The sequence below is a fragment of the Azolla caroliniana genome, unplaced genomic scaffold (assembly GCF_043228905.1).
Source record: "Azolla caroliniana isolate FFs.n. ecotype wild unplaced genomic scaffold, voAzoCaro1.0.p SCAF_1, whole genome shotgun sequence".
NCBI lineage: Eukaryota > Viridiplantae > Streptophyta > Polypodiopsida > Salviniales > Salviniaceae > Azolla > Azolla caroliniana.
The window spans coordinates 30,389,232-30,404,348 of record NW_028230436.1 but is presented as its reverse complement, the minus strand read 5'-3'; the positions used below and the strand labels follow the sequence as shown (position 1 = coordinate 30,404,348).

Genomic DNA, 15,117 nt, shown 5'->3' with positions numbered 1-15,117 from the left:
ATGTGGATTCCGTAATGCATTGCATGAGTTGGCACATCCGATTATAAAGGTGGTTTCTCTCACTTGCACTTACCTTTGGCAACAAGTTGTCCAACCATGCTTTTTTTGCATGGAAGTGACACAACAAAAGTCGACAATGTGTTTGCGACCTTTGCCCATTTGTAACTATCCAAGATAATCGGTCTGTTGCAACCACATTACTTATGGCATTATACGATGTCCAACTTTTATCGATGACTATGGCATTTGGCCTCACATTGGGCATCTGTGCAAATATGACTCTCAAGCAAGTTTCTAAAGCTACTTGCTCATGGTTAGACCCCTTATCAGAACTACATATCATGTACCATAATGGGATACCAACTCCCATGGCATTTGGAGCCACAGCTGCATATAATGGCAAGCCAAATTGGTTTGTTTTAAACGTGGAGTCGATTGCCCAAGAGTTGTTTATCGACAGTCGCTCACACATCTCTAACATCCATTCATCTTGGAGCACCAAGATGAACGGTTGCCTTGCGGGAGATCCATATTCACCAGGCAAGTAGGGTTGGACATGAGCCACCTTCCCAAGATCTCGGAGGGCATAGGCATCTTGCATCATCAAAGACCAATCAACCCCTGACATGGCACTCCCGATTTTTAACTTGTTGGCCATGTTATTGACCTCCTTTGGTATCATAAAGAACCTATAACTCACAAGGTCTAATGGACTAGCCTTGGACTTATGATATGCTTCCTTACGCATGCTCATCCGTGCCACGTGTCGTGCGCAACCAACATCAAAAAGGTCATCTCTACAACAACTTATAACATTTGGGGCCACTGGCAAATAGTATGCATCTGGTCTACTTCCCGGTACATGACCCATATGAGGTCCATATATTGAAAGGGTCACTGTCCCATGGTCAACCCCGCCATTCATTCGAGCGTTCACATGAAAAGTACACCCACATCGAGATGAATGCTTTCTACGTCGAGTGCATGGATATTGCTTGTTGGCCACACCGGATCGGTGACAATTATACCTAGTCACATGTGCACCCCTTGTGACCCCTGTACGAAAGCGTGTGTGATACCTCAATTGAACATCTATCAACGTATCATCAACCCTATGTGCCTCTATCTTGATCACTTCTATGGGTCTAGACTTTTTATATTTCACGACACTTGTCCCCTCCATGTCAGATGGAGTTAACCTCGACACAACTTGACAACCGCATTGGTCAATCACTGCTTTCACATACGCACTAGGGATCCCATAGTCACGAAGGTCATTGGACCAATTTCTCTTTAATTCTGTCAGAGTACCTGTCAAAGAACGGTGCGATGCGCCACAATGTGACGCCAATACTATCTCCCTCCATTTCTCTACGTGCGTAATCTGAAGATGAGGCGATGCCTTAAGGTGTATTGCATTCTCATTCATAAGCGTGAGACGACTCTTCATGCGCCTCCATGCATGTAAATTAAGAGGTGCCCCCCTTGCGAGTGTGCTTAACATTTCAAATGTTACCTTAACTTGACCTAATAAATCTTTAAGCATTAAATCGTACATACCTCTAGTGAACGCAATATACCTCGCCGAACAATACATGAAGGGATCAACCTCCTCCGCCTCTTCTTCGGATGAAGCCGACTCATAGTCTTCGGATGTAGACGAATCCAAGTCATCGTCGATGGTTGCGGAGTATGGTGATGCATAACCATCCTCAGAATCATACAAGGACGTGATTAAATCTATTTCGTTGGGATTCATCTCGAATGAATCTAACTAATCTGATTAAGAATCTAACTAATCTGGTTATAAGAATCTAACTAATCTGATTATAACTGATTAAGAATCCCCCTAATATGATTAAGACTCTAACTAATCTTATTAAGAATCTAACTAATGTGATTAAGAATCCCCCTAATCTGATTAAGAATCTAACTAATCTTATTAAGAATCTACAAAATCTGATTATAACTGATTAAGAATCTAACTAAGATGATTAAGAATCTAACTAATCTGATTAAGAATCCCCCTAATCTGATTAAGAATCTAACTAATCTTATTAAGAATCTACAAAATCTGATTATAACTGATTAAGAATCTAACTAATCTGATTAAGAATCCCCCTAATCTGATTAAGAATCTAACTAATCTTATTAAGAATCTAACTAATCTGATTATAACTGATTAAGAATATAACTAATCCTGATTAGCTTTTAGAGATTGTGCAAAATAAGAATGTGATTAAGACGCAGAATGTGATTATAAGACAGATATTGGAGATGCAATGAGCTATGATTAAAATGACAGAGAATGGTTTAAAGTGACAGAGAATGCGATTAATTTACATGTTAAGATGACCGTTTTTCTGGCCGTTTACATAACAGGTTGGGCGACCTGGTTGGGTGACCAAAACAAAAGATAATTAATTTTAAAAGGTTTGGGCAACCTGGTTGGGTGACCAAAACAAAAGATAATTAATTTTAAAAGGTTTGGGCAATACCACAACTTGCGATTGGTTTAAAACCATACATTCAGAACATCCACAATAATTGTTGGGAACAACATTTCCATTAACAAGTAATCGCGTTTACAATACCACAACTTGCGATTGGTTTAAAACCATACATTCAGATCATCCACAATATTCAGATTGAGATAAATACATTCAGATTGAGATAAATAATTGTTGTAAACAACATTTCCATTAATAAGTAATATCGCGATATACAATGAGTCGATTCTCACTATACAAAATTTTTGGGGATTCCAAAATATAGTTACAACATCAGCTCTATAGCCAAATCTGTGTTGAAAACAACATTCCCAAAATTTACAATATGGAGCCACCGGTCGCAAGTGCAAATCCTAATACCGATCGTGCCCACTCGTCCACATGAATCCGAAGTGAATCCACTTCGCGTTTGGTGAACCACATCTCTGTGCCCTGTAACCAAATATGTATAAGAACACATCTATACACAATCCACATGAACAAGGAATTGCAATTACACTTACAAAAGTCGAAGATATCCATCCTTGTAAGAACTCCCTCACCAACATTTGGATAGTCTTCATCACATAAAAGCCACAATCCCAACAATTTGGCTGTGTTGGGATGTGCAGTACCTGATGTCGACCATTGGGCACAATGGTGTGGTCTGACGGTTCAGATGAAATTGTCCGAATCGCCAACTCTGCCATTCTCCGCATGTTGTCTGTTGCTGGTCTGTTCAATGGATCGCAGAAGACTACTTTGCTAGTTAGCTTAGAAGCTTGTTGTCGCATGGTGAACCACAAGTTCCAATGCCCATCAAGCACGATCGGAATGAGCGTAATCTCACATTGCGCAACTTTCTTAAGGATGTCTTGCTCCTTCATTGCCTGCTGGTGTAGCTGCACCCATAGTGGGTCGACGATGGTGAAGCGTTCTGTCACCTCGAGTGGCAATGAGTATTCCATCCACAACGTGAATAAGGTCATAGTCCATGTCGATGCCATTTCACGGCTCTTGCATATGGTCTCAAGATCTGACTCGGTAACATCAAGGGCCATATCGAGACGTGGGCAAGTTAGCTGGTACCTGAATGCATGGAAATATGTAGTTTTGAGTAGGTAAATCACACTCCATGTCAATTAGTAAGATACTAGTTTATATTTCACTTAAACCCTACCTGGAAAAGTGTTTATTTGGGGTTTGAATCCATAACCTTATGCCCTTGCCATGTTGAATTTGAACTATGGCCACATCCGATGCAGCGTCATCTGAATCTGATGTTAGGGAAACAACATCAGTGTTTGACTCGACCTCCTTCCGTCGGATTGGCATTTTCGGTCGTCTCCGTCTCGGTGGAGTGGACACACCACCCTCAGATGGGTTTTGACTCTCATCCACATCCGTGGACACACCCTGCGGTTGGGTGGATATCCCCGCCTTTTTACACTGTTTCACCACAATAAGACACATCTTATTATCTGAATTTTGCCAATAAACCCTCCAACAATCTGAAATGAAATCCTCACTCATACTTACATAAGAATCCAAACCAGCTGCTATCTTCTTCGTCAACATCTCCAAACGCTCATCCTTATTGGAGTCGTATATAGTCATCTCTTTGTCCATAAATCGTGCCACGAACTCTGCCTGTGTGTCAAGACGGAGTTCAGCAGGAATAGAGTTGTATTTCGAAACAACCCTAACCTTCAACTTTCGGATATATTTTTGTCGATTTCTGTAGTACTTGATTTCCGGGTCCATGAATCTTTTGAGTGATCTTTGACGCTCATAACTGTTAAAGCATGCCCCCGGAATACCCTCCTCCTCCTCTATACGCATCCCTCGTGGTAGGACTACGTCTATTGCATGTTCTCTGCGTAAATGTGACTCCATGTCACTTTTTTTCCGATACCACCTTGGCGAGAGGCGGCAAAACTCAGTGTAGATACATGCACGAGCCTTGTTCCCATTTGCATCTCTTCCAACCTTATACAACAAGTCGGGACGAGGAGCAACTGTTCCTTCTGCACCTGTGTTACATATTTAAGATTGACATAAAGATTGGCATAAAGATTGAGATATTACAACGACACCAAATCCACATACCATTTGGAGGAGCATCTTGGTCCATTTTGTCCCCACTCGTACACATGTCGGCTCCTCGACTTCGCCAATGTCTTCTAACGAAGACCCTTTAACAAATCACGAGTCAACATACATGCATCAAACCCTAAACCATTCTTGGGGGAGATTGGTTCGTGACATACCTCTCTTGAGTTGGATATATATCACTGTTATCGAAATCCCACCAATCTTTGTACTTGGAGTTGGAAGTCATCTACCACCATTCAAGTAATCAAACATTTTTTTATTTTAGTACTCAAACACACCAAATATCAAGTTTAAGCAAGCAAATCATTAAAACCAACAATCAAAATATAGATGATTAAATCAAGTTTAAGCAAGCAAATCTAGTGAACGCAAGATCATAATAAGTTTGATAGGCCTCACCTATAGTGTGGATAAGAGTGGTTACATCCTCTTCTAGATTATGCCTTCAAGATACTGGCTGGGATTAGAGTGGCTGGAAATCAACAAAGCCTTGCCTATTAGATCCTATTATACTTCACTTATGGTTCGCTTATCTTCTTGTCTATAGTGACTCTAAACCCTAAAGCTTAAACATGTCTATGCATCAATATGGTCCATACAATCTTCTTGTCTATAGTGACTCTAAACCCTAAAGCTTAAACATGTCTATGCATCAATATGGTCCATACAATCTTGCTTGTTTTCATTATTATTAAGAAGCGATGAATATAACATTGTGGAAGATATAATAACAAGGAGCATACCTGGGAATAGTGATGGAGGAGATCGATTTGTGATGGAGGAGATCGATTTGTGCAGCCACAGACGATTTGTGATGGAGGAGCTCCCACCTCTTTCCTGGCAAACCCAACCTGTCAATCTCGTTTGAAAAAATGACAGATTATGACAGGTTTAGGGCTTTTATAGACATCCCTAAAGGAGTCTCCCAACCTGGATAAACAGGTCTCCCAACTGTTTTAAAAATCAACAGTTGGGTGACCTGCTTCTTTTATTGAGTTGGTTGGGTGACCAACTCAATATAAACTCTAAAGGAGTCTCCCAACCTGGATAAACATGTCGCCCAACTGTTTTAAAAATCAACAGTTGGGTGACCTGCTTCTTTTATTGAGTTGGTTGGGTGACCAACTCAATATAAACTCTAAAGGAGTCTCCCAACCTGGATAAACATGTCGCCCAACTGTTTTAAAAATCAACAATTGGGTGACCTGCTTCTTTTATTGAGTTGGTTGGGTGACCAACTCAATATAAACTCTAAAGGAGTCTCCCAACCTGGTTAAACAGGTCACCCAACCTATTTAAAAATAAACAATTGGGTGACCTGCTTTTTTTTTTGAGTTGGTTGGGTGACCAAATCAACCAAAAATTTAAAAAAAAAACGGTTGGGAGACCTCTGACAGGGTTGGGCGACCGCCTGCGCAGCTTTTTTTTTGGCGCCTTCTTCCTCATCCAAATCGGACGGTGCAGATCACACGCGCCTTCTCTGAGCGACCTGCACCGTCTGTGGCCGCGATTCCCTCACCAGGCCTCTTTATGATTTGTGTCATAATAGACACGTCGATATGTGATGTCTAAAGCATGAGCAGATGGGTGTATGATAATGTACATATATATTCCTCATTAGTATCTTCTTCTTCTTCTTCTTCTTCTTCATGTTTGTCCGTGGCCCGGAGGGCCACCAAGGCCTGGTAGCGCAGATCATCCACATGTCCATAAACACTTTGCCAATTGGAAACGAGTGACCATGTCCATCCGCTTCTTTTTCTTTTCTTGTTGGGCCGCTAGCAATTGTCTAGCTTCGGTTGGAAGATCTAGCCAAAGAAGATGATACAAGAAACAATGAGAAAGAAAGAAAGATATATTAACGTCTTCTAAAACCAAAATTGGCCCATGAGACAATTGGTTTACAATAAAAAATGGGGTATTTACCCATTCAGAGAGAGAGAGAGAGAGAGAGAGATCACCCCTACATTCCATAGTGGCATCTAGTGAAATAGGAGATATCTATGAAGTAATAGAAAGGTGAGAAAATTGGGTTTCAAACTCAAGATGTAGTACTAGTAATGTAAATGGCTTACCACTAGAGTAAGCTAATTACAAGAGAGTTCACCCCTACATCGATCGATGTTGCAAAAATCAGTTGAATTGATTTCATTGATTTTGTAAACACGTGGGTGAATGGTTTTTTTTCATACCCCACCCCTCATCATGCCTTCCACTCCTAGATTTTTTTTTCCTCTTTAGGCAACCACAGCTTGGGTCTTTGTTGTTATTGTAATACACGTTATATAAACTTTGTCCATTTCCCTCTCCTTTCCATCCTTGTTTTCTTTGGCTCTAGGTTTACTTCTCATGTCAAATCTCGCTTCTGCTCCGATGATCACGTTAGAGGTATATTCATGCAAAAAAACAACTTGTGTTGTATATTCTATGAACCATTTTTGTTTTTGGAAAAGTAAGTCGATCTTAGATACACCTTGAACCCCTATAACAAACTCAACAATCATGGAAATCACTATGTTTTTTTGTATATGCCAAGGCAACTAATTGGATTAGCAATCCATTGTTCGTTGGAAATGGACATGAGAAAGATATGAAATTTGCATTATTATCGATAAAGTTGTAGATAATAGACATTGTAACCTAGCTTGTGGTGTACTAGAAAACTACTAAAAAAGACTTCCCATTTTTAGATATTTATAGAATAAAAATTCAATCTCGTCAAATTTAAAAGTATTCCTTTCGTTTTGCCATTGAACCCAAGTATTGTTTGGATATAACTCTTGCATGTTGATCCTTCAAATAAACAAGAATAGGGGCATTCGATATGTTAACTCTCTTAATGGAACATTCATTCAAAATCGATTCTATTAAGATGGAAACATTGCATGAAATTGTTTGCGCCCCCCCACCCCCAATTAGCATGCATAAAAGTTCTCCATGTTTTGTCACAAAGGCCATTGAACCCATCACACCTACCTAACTCAACTCATATCCTCTACAAAATTTATTGGGTCGGAAGCATTGCCCCCCTATCTAGGCTTGCAACTATGTAGGATGCTAGTCAAAAGCATACCAAAACTTAACGAAATTATGCTTCTGTCTCGGCACTATGAATGCCATTATTATGTCATAAGAAGCTCATAACACAATGTTGGTCCAACACAAGAAATTGTTGTAGTGGAGAAAGAAGCATCCAAAAATAAATAAAATTACAAGAGAGAGGCTCGTAACTAAGTGATGGGTTAAGATAAATGACGCCCAAGACATACATACTATACAATTGTGAACGTGGGGGTGCAGGAAGGAAACGGTGTATATTTAGAGTCTAGAGTCTAGACAATCCCTAGCCAACATGAATAAAAAAGAACTCCTTGGGGGGAGGGTTCGTTTTCTTTTTCTCTCATTGCGTAATGGTACACAGATAATAACGGCGCAAATTCTTATTTACAATACTTTTGATTGATAAGCAATCAGCGGCGTGAAGGAAGACAGACAGACAGACAGATACAGAGGCTGCTGGGCTAGGGTTTAAAATAGAGCATTTACGATAATCATAAATAGTTACAGTAAAGATCTCAAGCAATCCAAGTAGAAGAGATCATCCTTCCTATATCATCAGAAGGCCCCGAAGAGCACTCACCCCCACCCCATCCCCAACAAAAAAGAAGTCATACATCAACACATGATATTGTTGCATAGCTCTTCATCATCATCATCATCATCATCGAACATCATGGCAAAGATCATGAAATGTATCCTCATGATGATGATCTTGGCACCCATCTTTAATGCACCGAAAGAGGAGTACAAAGGATCAGTTGTTGCCATGGCACAAGAACCTCCTCCACCTTCATCTTCATCTTCAGCTCCATCTCCATCTCAATCTCAACCATCGGTGGTGGTGGTCGACCCGGAATGCCGATCCTCAATGGTGGCATTCGCGGTATGCGTGCCGTCCCTTGCGGCCATGGTGGCCAACATGGGGTCCGAGGACATGAATGGCGCCACACACGATGCCCCCGCGGTCAGCTCGCTCTGCTGCTCCTCGCTCCACGCCGTCAATCCCACGTGCTTTTGCACCATCATGGCTCGTGTCCGCGCCATTCTAGGGCCGTGGATCCCGCCCTCGGCGGCGCCCCGCCTCACCCAGGCCACATTTCGCCTCCCTGCCCAATGCCACCTCATGCCCCAATTTGTCCCTAGTAGCTAACTAACTAACTAACTCCCCCCCTAGGAGCTTAAGTAATGTATCACACCTTACTAGTGTTTTCTACAAGGTCATCTTTATTGCTATTTGTTAAACCTTGGAGTAGAAATACTATATAACCTATTTATATATCAACCCCCAAGTCTTTCACCTTGATTTAAGTACCTCTTCAATATACCAACACCTCCATAGCTGATATAAGTACACACAACCTCCATTATTCTCAAAACCCTCTTCTCCATCGTTCGACAACCTATTCTCCAGCATTCATACATTTTTCCTTCATTCCCCACCATGCATCTTGCCAATCCACTTTTGTGCCGAATGGCCTATAAACACTCGTCCTACTATCAAACCTGTACATTGGTTTAAAGTCAAGTCCTCCACATTCACATGTTTTTGCTAGCCATAGCCTCCGCATGCACGCACATGTTTATGTTGGTTTTGGTAAGACCTTTTAAAACCCACACATTAGTCAATACTGGTTTAGGTCTTTATTTACACCATGTATTCATTCGAGTGCAATGGTTTTAGCCTTTTAAAACCCTTTATTTACACCATGTATTCATTAGAGTGCAATGGTTTTAGCCTTTTAAAACCCATGCATTCTTAGTTTGCATTGTTTTTAAGGCCTCCATGCAAATGCTAGATTCATGTTTTTGCATATATACAATCTAGTCATATTTGTTGCACCTAGTGCTCACACGTCTTCCCCACAATTATTTTTATGTGTGCAACTCTTCATGTTTCATATCTATCCTTGTCCCTATATTGTTTTACATGCAACAACATTTCACATTCACGTTCTCGAACTTGTGCAACTTGAGTCATTGCCTTCCTTTCAGTTTATGCAACTCGGAGTCGAACACTTTCATTTTGTTGAAGTGAATCAAAATATGATCCTTTTGAATGACATCTTGAAATCATGCTATCAGCTAAAAACGCGCTTTAAGCAAAGATATATGTGTGAAACTATGTGACGTCGTGGAAAAGTTGTTGAGGTTTTCGAGGTTTCTTAATTAGTAAACATAACATGAAATCCATGTTCTAATGGTATTCATTCCAAACCTCGCGATTCTTCTTAATGAACGTAAGCAAGAGATTTCAAGATAGAATATGCTAACACAAAAAGCATACCATGAGAGAGAGAAAGATCTTAATATTGTTGCTTGTTTTTCTTTTTCTTTTGAGATATTGAGTCTATTTGTTATATGTAGCACATCAATTTTGTGGTAAGGGTTTACATAATTTCAACGTTATGTTTTCTATATTTTGGTTTGATTTTCCTCTATGTTGCTATAGTGTAATCATCAAACCAACATATCACTAGAAAGTTTTCAATGTTGATATTGATGTTTGATTTTGATTTGATGTTGATGACCAATTTTTTACAATTCTTTGCATTGATGTGGTGACAATATATACTACCGAGTTTGATTTGTGTGTATACATGTATTTTTTAAGAGGTTTTTAAGAAGTGATGGGAAAGGATGAATTATATACGTTGGAGGTATTAACCATCTCCCTCGGTATTTCCTCCATCAACATGAGGCATGTGGCCATGTATAATCGTTCTTGGTAATGCTTTGGGAGATATGTCTGACTATGACAGTTTAAGAGCAGTTGAAAAGGTAAAAATATATGATGAAGTATCATGTAAATCGTTTAGATATAATATAAACCATTGTGAAAAAAAAACATATATTTTCTAGTTTAGTATGTGATGCATATTGTGAAATGCACATAAAGAGAATAAAAAACCAGCCTACCTAGCTTCTTAAATTTTGATCAATATAAAATAGATGCAAATGTACCCACTTGGGTTGGTTTAGCTACATGCTTGCTAAAAGGGTGGCACAAAGGAACACATCTACACCACAACATGAAGACATGAACTTGCATTGAAGGGACACCACAATATCATGCGGTTTGGGTAATAAAATATCATTTCTTTCTCTATCTCTTTCAATATCATTGCATGACATCTAAATTCATGGTCTAGATCATTCAACATGCTATTGCGAATTTTCCGTCAAAAAAATTCAAATTTCTACAAGGGTTCAACATAATGATTGATTAAAATAAGCACATATTGTAAATAGATGTTTTTTAGGGTCATTCCATTGCCTCTTCCCTATTGGTGGCAAGATAGGGGAAAGTGATCATCAATAGACATAAAAAAACGTGGTGGTTGTTACATTCAACATGGTGGTGGTTGATAGTACATGATAGATTTTTAGCAAGAAATGAGAGACATTGAAATTTGATGAATGATTTGTTCAATGATGATGAAGCCTTCGATTGAATGCAAACTTTGAGACATGAGACATGTGATGATAGTATTGTAGTCGCATGAAAGGTTTGCAAATGAGAGCGATGCTTGTATACTTGGTATTGGATCTAGGTGGGTGGAGGCAAACAATTGTTTAAGTACAAGCTATGATAACGGTGATTGATGTTGCTAGCTACCAAAAAAAGATGTATGTATATTGTATGCAATCCAAGTTACATATGATGTTTAGAAACTTTGATGGTTTGGCTTATGAAAATGATTTGAAAGTGGCCAAACTTTTCTTTCTGACTCCCAATGGTTTCAAGTATAGCATTGGAAGGGTCAAGTATCAAAATGGTTTAAACATTGCATATATCTTCCTTTTGTTGGAATGAAGCACATTTACAAGAGGAGATTGTTACCATAAAAAGATGTATACTATTTGCAATCCAAGTTTACATATGATGTGTGGAAACTTTGATTGTTTGGCTTCATGAAAATTATTTGAGAATGGGGTTTCAAGTATAGCATTGGAAGGGTCAAGTATCATAAGGTTTTCAAGAATGTATGTATCTTCCTCTAGTGGGAAAGAAATTCATTTACAAGAAGAGATTGTTTTGCCTATGTGATGAGTGAAACAAATGGATTATTTCATCTCAGTGTCAAAACTGTCAACTCCATGTTGTCAACTTGGTTGTATCTTCCCTCATCTTTACCACTTGATTGTTCACAATCCTATTGTTTGATAATAATATTGTTTTGTTATTTATTGATGCAGGCCTTTTCTGAAGAAGTTTCTTCCAAGTAGTAATGGGCACGATTTTGGCTCAAATCGAACCGAACCGTTAAGCCATGGTTAACAGTTTATTGATTCCAAAAAAATTTAATGGTTTGGATTTTCGATAAATGGTTCGGTTCTAAAAGTTGGGTTTATAAGTTTATAGGTTTTTGGTTAACTTTTGTTTTACCTTAATAATTTATTAATTTAATGGTTTAATTAATTGTTTTTTATTGATTTAATAAATTTAACTTAAATGCTTATTTAATTTAATGTATTTTTGTTTATTTAGATGTTTAATTAGTTTGATTTAAATGGTTTGTTTTAATTTTTTTATTAAATGGTTCAGTTTGGTTTCAATTTAACAATTGACAACGATTCGGTTCGGTTTGAGAGGATCCAAACCGAACCGTTTAGAGATGTTGAAACCTGAACCAAACCGAACCGAATTGAACCATTAAAAAAATTTCAAACTGTTAAGCCATTAAACTGGTTAAACCGCGGTTTCGGTTTTTAGCTTAGGTCAAATTTTAAATTTTAAATTTTAAAATTTTTCCCAAAATGTGAGAATAAGGCATGAAAATGAAAAGATTATTTAAAAACAATTTTTTAAATTGTATTTGAATTAAAAAAAAATCGTTAAACCATTTAAACCGCGGTTGAAACCAAACCAAACCAAACCGTTTAAACCATTAAGCCGTGGTTTCGTGGTTTGGTTCGGTTCAAACCGAGTCGTTGCCGATTGTTATTTCAACTTCTCCCTAAACGGTTTGGGTTTAAATTTTTTATTAAATGGTTTGGTTTGGTTTCAACTTTTTCCTAAACGGGTTGGTTTGGTTTTTGTTTTATATAAAGGGTTTGCTTTCTTTGCCTTGAAACCGAACCGAAATGACACTGAACCGTGCCCATTGCTACTTCCAAGGGACGAGTGGCGTATAAAGGCTTGATTGCAATTTGTAATGATTGTAATGAAATGTAATATGAACAAATAGATAATGGATTATCTTGTCTTGAAAAGGCTATGGTGTTGCAATAGAAAAACTTGAGATTGACCAAATTCACACATATGTATAGGTCATGTGGCTTCTCAAAAAGTTGTTCAATGTTGTATTTAATGTTGAGGACACCACTCAAATTGTTGGTATTTTAAGTTCTTTGAGGGAGTTGGTAGGTACTTGCTTTCACTCATATAAACCACATGTCATCATTATTGTCTTCATTTTGGGTATCTGTCCATTTTTTATGTTAATGTAGCATCCATTGTACACAAATCCAAACATATTGGCCATCATTGTTTCAACTTTTATCTCAAAATTTATAATTATATTGTGAAATGCACATAAGACATCAAAACCAGCTTAGTTCGCTTCTTATTTCTTACTCAATTTATAGTTGATACAAAGGTACCCATTTGGGTTGGCTTAGCTAAAAAGGGTGTGCTAAAAGGGTGGGTCGACTTAGGTACATGCATCCTAAAAAGGGTGGGTTAGCTCAGGTACATGCATCCTAAAAAGGGTGGGTTAGCTTAGGTACATGCATCCTAAAAAGGGCGGCACAAAGGAACACATGCACACCACATTTCCCTCCTTGAGAGAAACAAGAGACTGAGGAGCATGAACATGAACAGGAACATGCGCATTGGCTTGTCGAAGGATGATGAGCATTTGTTGGAGATAGAGCCCCCCAAGTGGCACTATTCATGTTGGCAAGTTTTGAATGGACATCAATGGACGATTTTGGTGGGAGGCGAGGGTTACGCCCATAGAGTGCTCGAAAAGGGTTGATTTGTGTAGATGCCTGCACGGATGTATTGTCGGTGTCGGTGACGAAAGGCAAGATTTGATCCCAAGTTTTGTTGCATGGTTCAATGTAAGCGGCAACTCCTTGTTGAGGGTCTTGTTGAGGCGTCCAGTGAGACCATTCGTCTGAGGATGGTATGGGGACTACCAGACACCTAGTTGAGTTGCAAGGACGTTGAGGACATCCCCCATGGAACTGGCGGCCTTGATCAGATAATAGTTGGATGAGACTAGTGACGGAAAATGAGCTAGCAATTGGCAGAGAAAGATGAATCCCTCTTGTGGACTGAGGGCCACCTGGACTTGGCTGAGGTGGGGGACAAGAGGGCTATTGTGTAGGAGGGGGATCGGAGAATCTCGTTGGACAAGAAGTTAGTGGGCAACCTAAGGTGAGGGGGAAGAGGTGGATGCTTGGACGTGGGGGATTGGTACCCCGCATCTCCACCAATATGTGACATGCACATAAGAGATCAAAATCAACCTAGTTAGCTTCTTACTTCTTACTCAATTTATAGTTGATACAAAGGTACCCATTTGGGTTGGCTTAGCTAAAAAGGGTGTGCTAAAAGGGTGGGTCGGCTTAGGTACATGCATCCTAAAAAGGGTGGGCTAAAAGGGTGGGTCGACTTAGGTACATGCATCCTAAAAAGGGTGGCACAAAGGAACACATGTACACCACAATATTACTTTAAAATAAATCCACAAAATCTATTATACTATGGAGACATCATGCAAACATTCGAAAAGGGTCAAATCATAAAAAAATTGGTCTTATAAAGAGTACCTTGTTGTTAAAAATAGTAGAGGAGAATGAAGATTTTTTTTTTTGCTTTCATGAGGATGTGCATGATGTGGATGTCAATGTTAAGTTAGTTTTGCAATTTTTTTGACATAGTCTATGGTTGCGCAATTATCTTATATTTTTATGGGGAACTCCCATTCGATTCTATTACTCAGTGGTTGAAACATTACTTAAGAACTGGATAGAAATGATATATTGGCATGGGGTATAAATCTATGAAACATTACTTAAGATCATTCATGGAATGTATGGTTAACTAATGAGAGGATTTTCCTCAAAAATTCTCACAGCTTCTCTCTAGGTTTACTGTGTTATCGATACATTCACAATTAAATGAGGAGCTCTAGATATCTTGAATCAATTGCAAGTCGTCATTTTCATGAGTACAATGAGAAAGTTGTCCTATGGTAAAATGCAACAACTAGGGGATGGGTTACATGGCAATCAATGTCAATGTTTTATTTTTTTCAAACACTATATCGTACGTACCTATGCTCAATCTAATGTAGTGTTTTAAGAAATGGGAAAATTTTATAGTGGATTTAACTACAATAATTGTGAGATGGACTAATTACTTTAAGGATTTTCTTGGGCTCCAATTGTTTTTGACTAAATAGGTGATTAGTGCACGCCATGAGTTTTATGACAATTGGAT

The 15,117-nt window shown here is 38.8% G+C and overlaps 1 protein-coding gene across 2 annotated transcripts; it reads right to left on the bottom strand.

Annotated features, from left to right (window-relative positions):
* Nucleotides 1-2,822: 2,822 nt before the first annotated feature.
* On the bottom strand, nucleotides 2,823-5,747 carry LOC147869629 (uncharacterized). Of its 2 annotated transcripts, XM_087339521.1 has the most exons (8): nucleotides 5,348-5,379; nucleotides 5,004-5,076; nucleotides 4,760-4,830; nucleotides 4,599-4,684; nucleotides 4,029-4,522; nucleotides 3,670-3,938; nucleotides 3,014-3,578; nucleotides 2,823-2,942 (listed from the first exon to the last, which is right to left on the bottom strand). In XM_087339521.1, exons 3-8 carry the CDS (start codon nucleotides 4,828-4,830, stop codon nucleotides 2,829-2,831), a joined length of 1,599 nt encoding a protein of 532 aa, XP_087195647.1. In that variant the 5' UTR covers nucleotides 5,004-5,076; nucleotides 5,348-5,379; the 3' UTR covers nucleotides 2,823-2,828. The 2 variants fall into 2 exon arrangements, with proteins under 2 accessions (XP_087195647.1, XP_087195580.1); XM_087339454.1 differs by lacking the exon at nucleotides 5,004-5,076 and having other exon boundaries at nucleotides 5,348-5,747.
* Nucleotides 5,748-15,117: the final 9,370 nt, after the last annotated feature.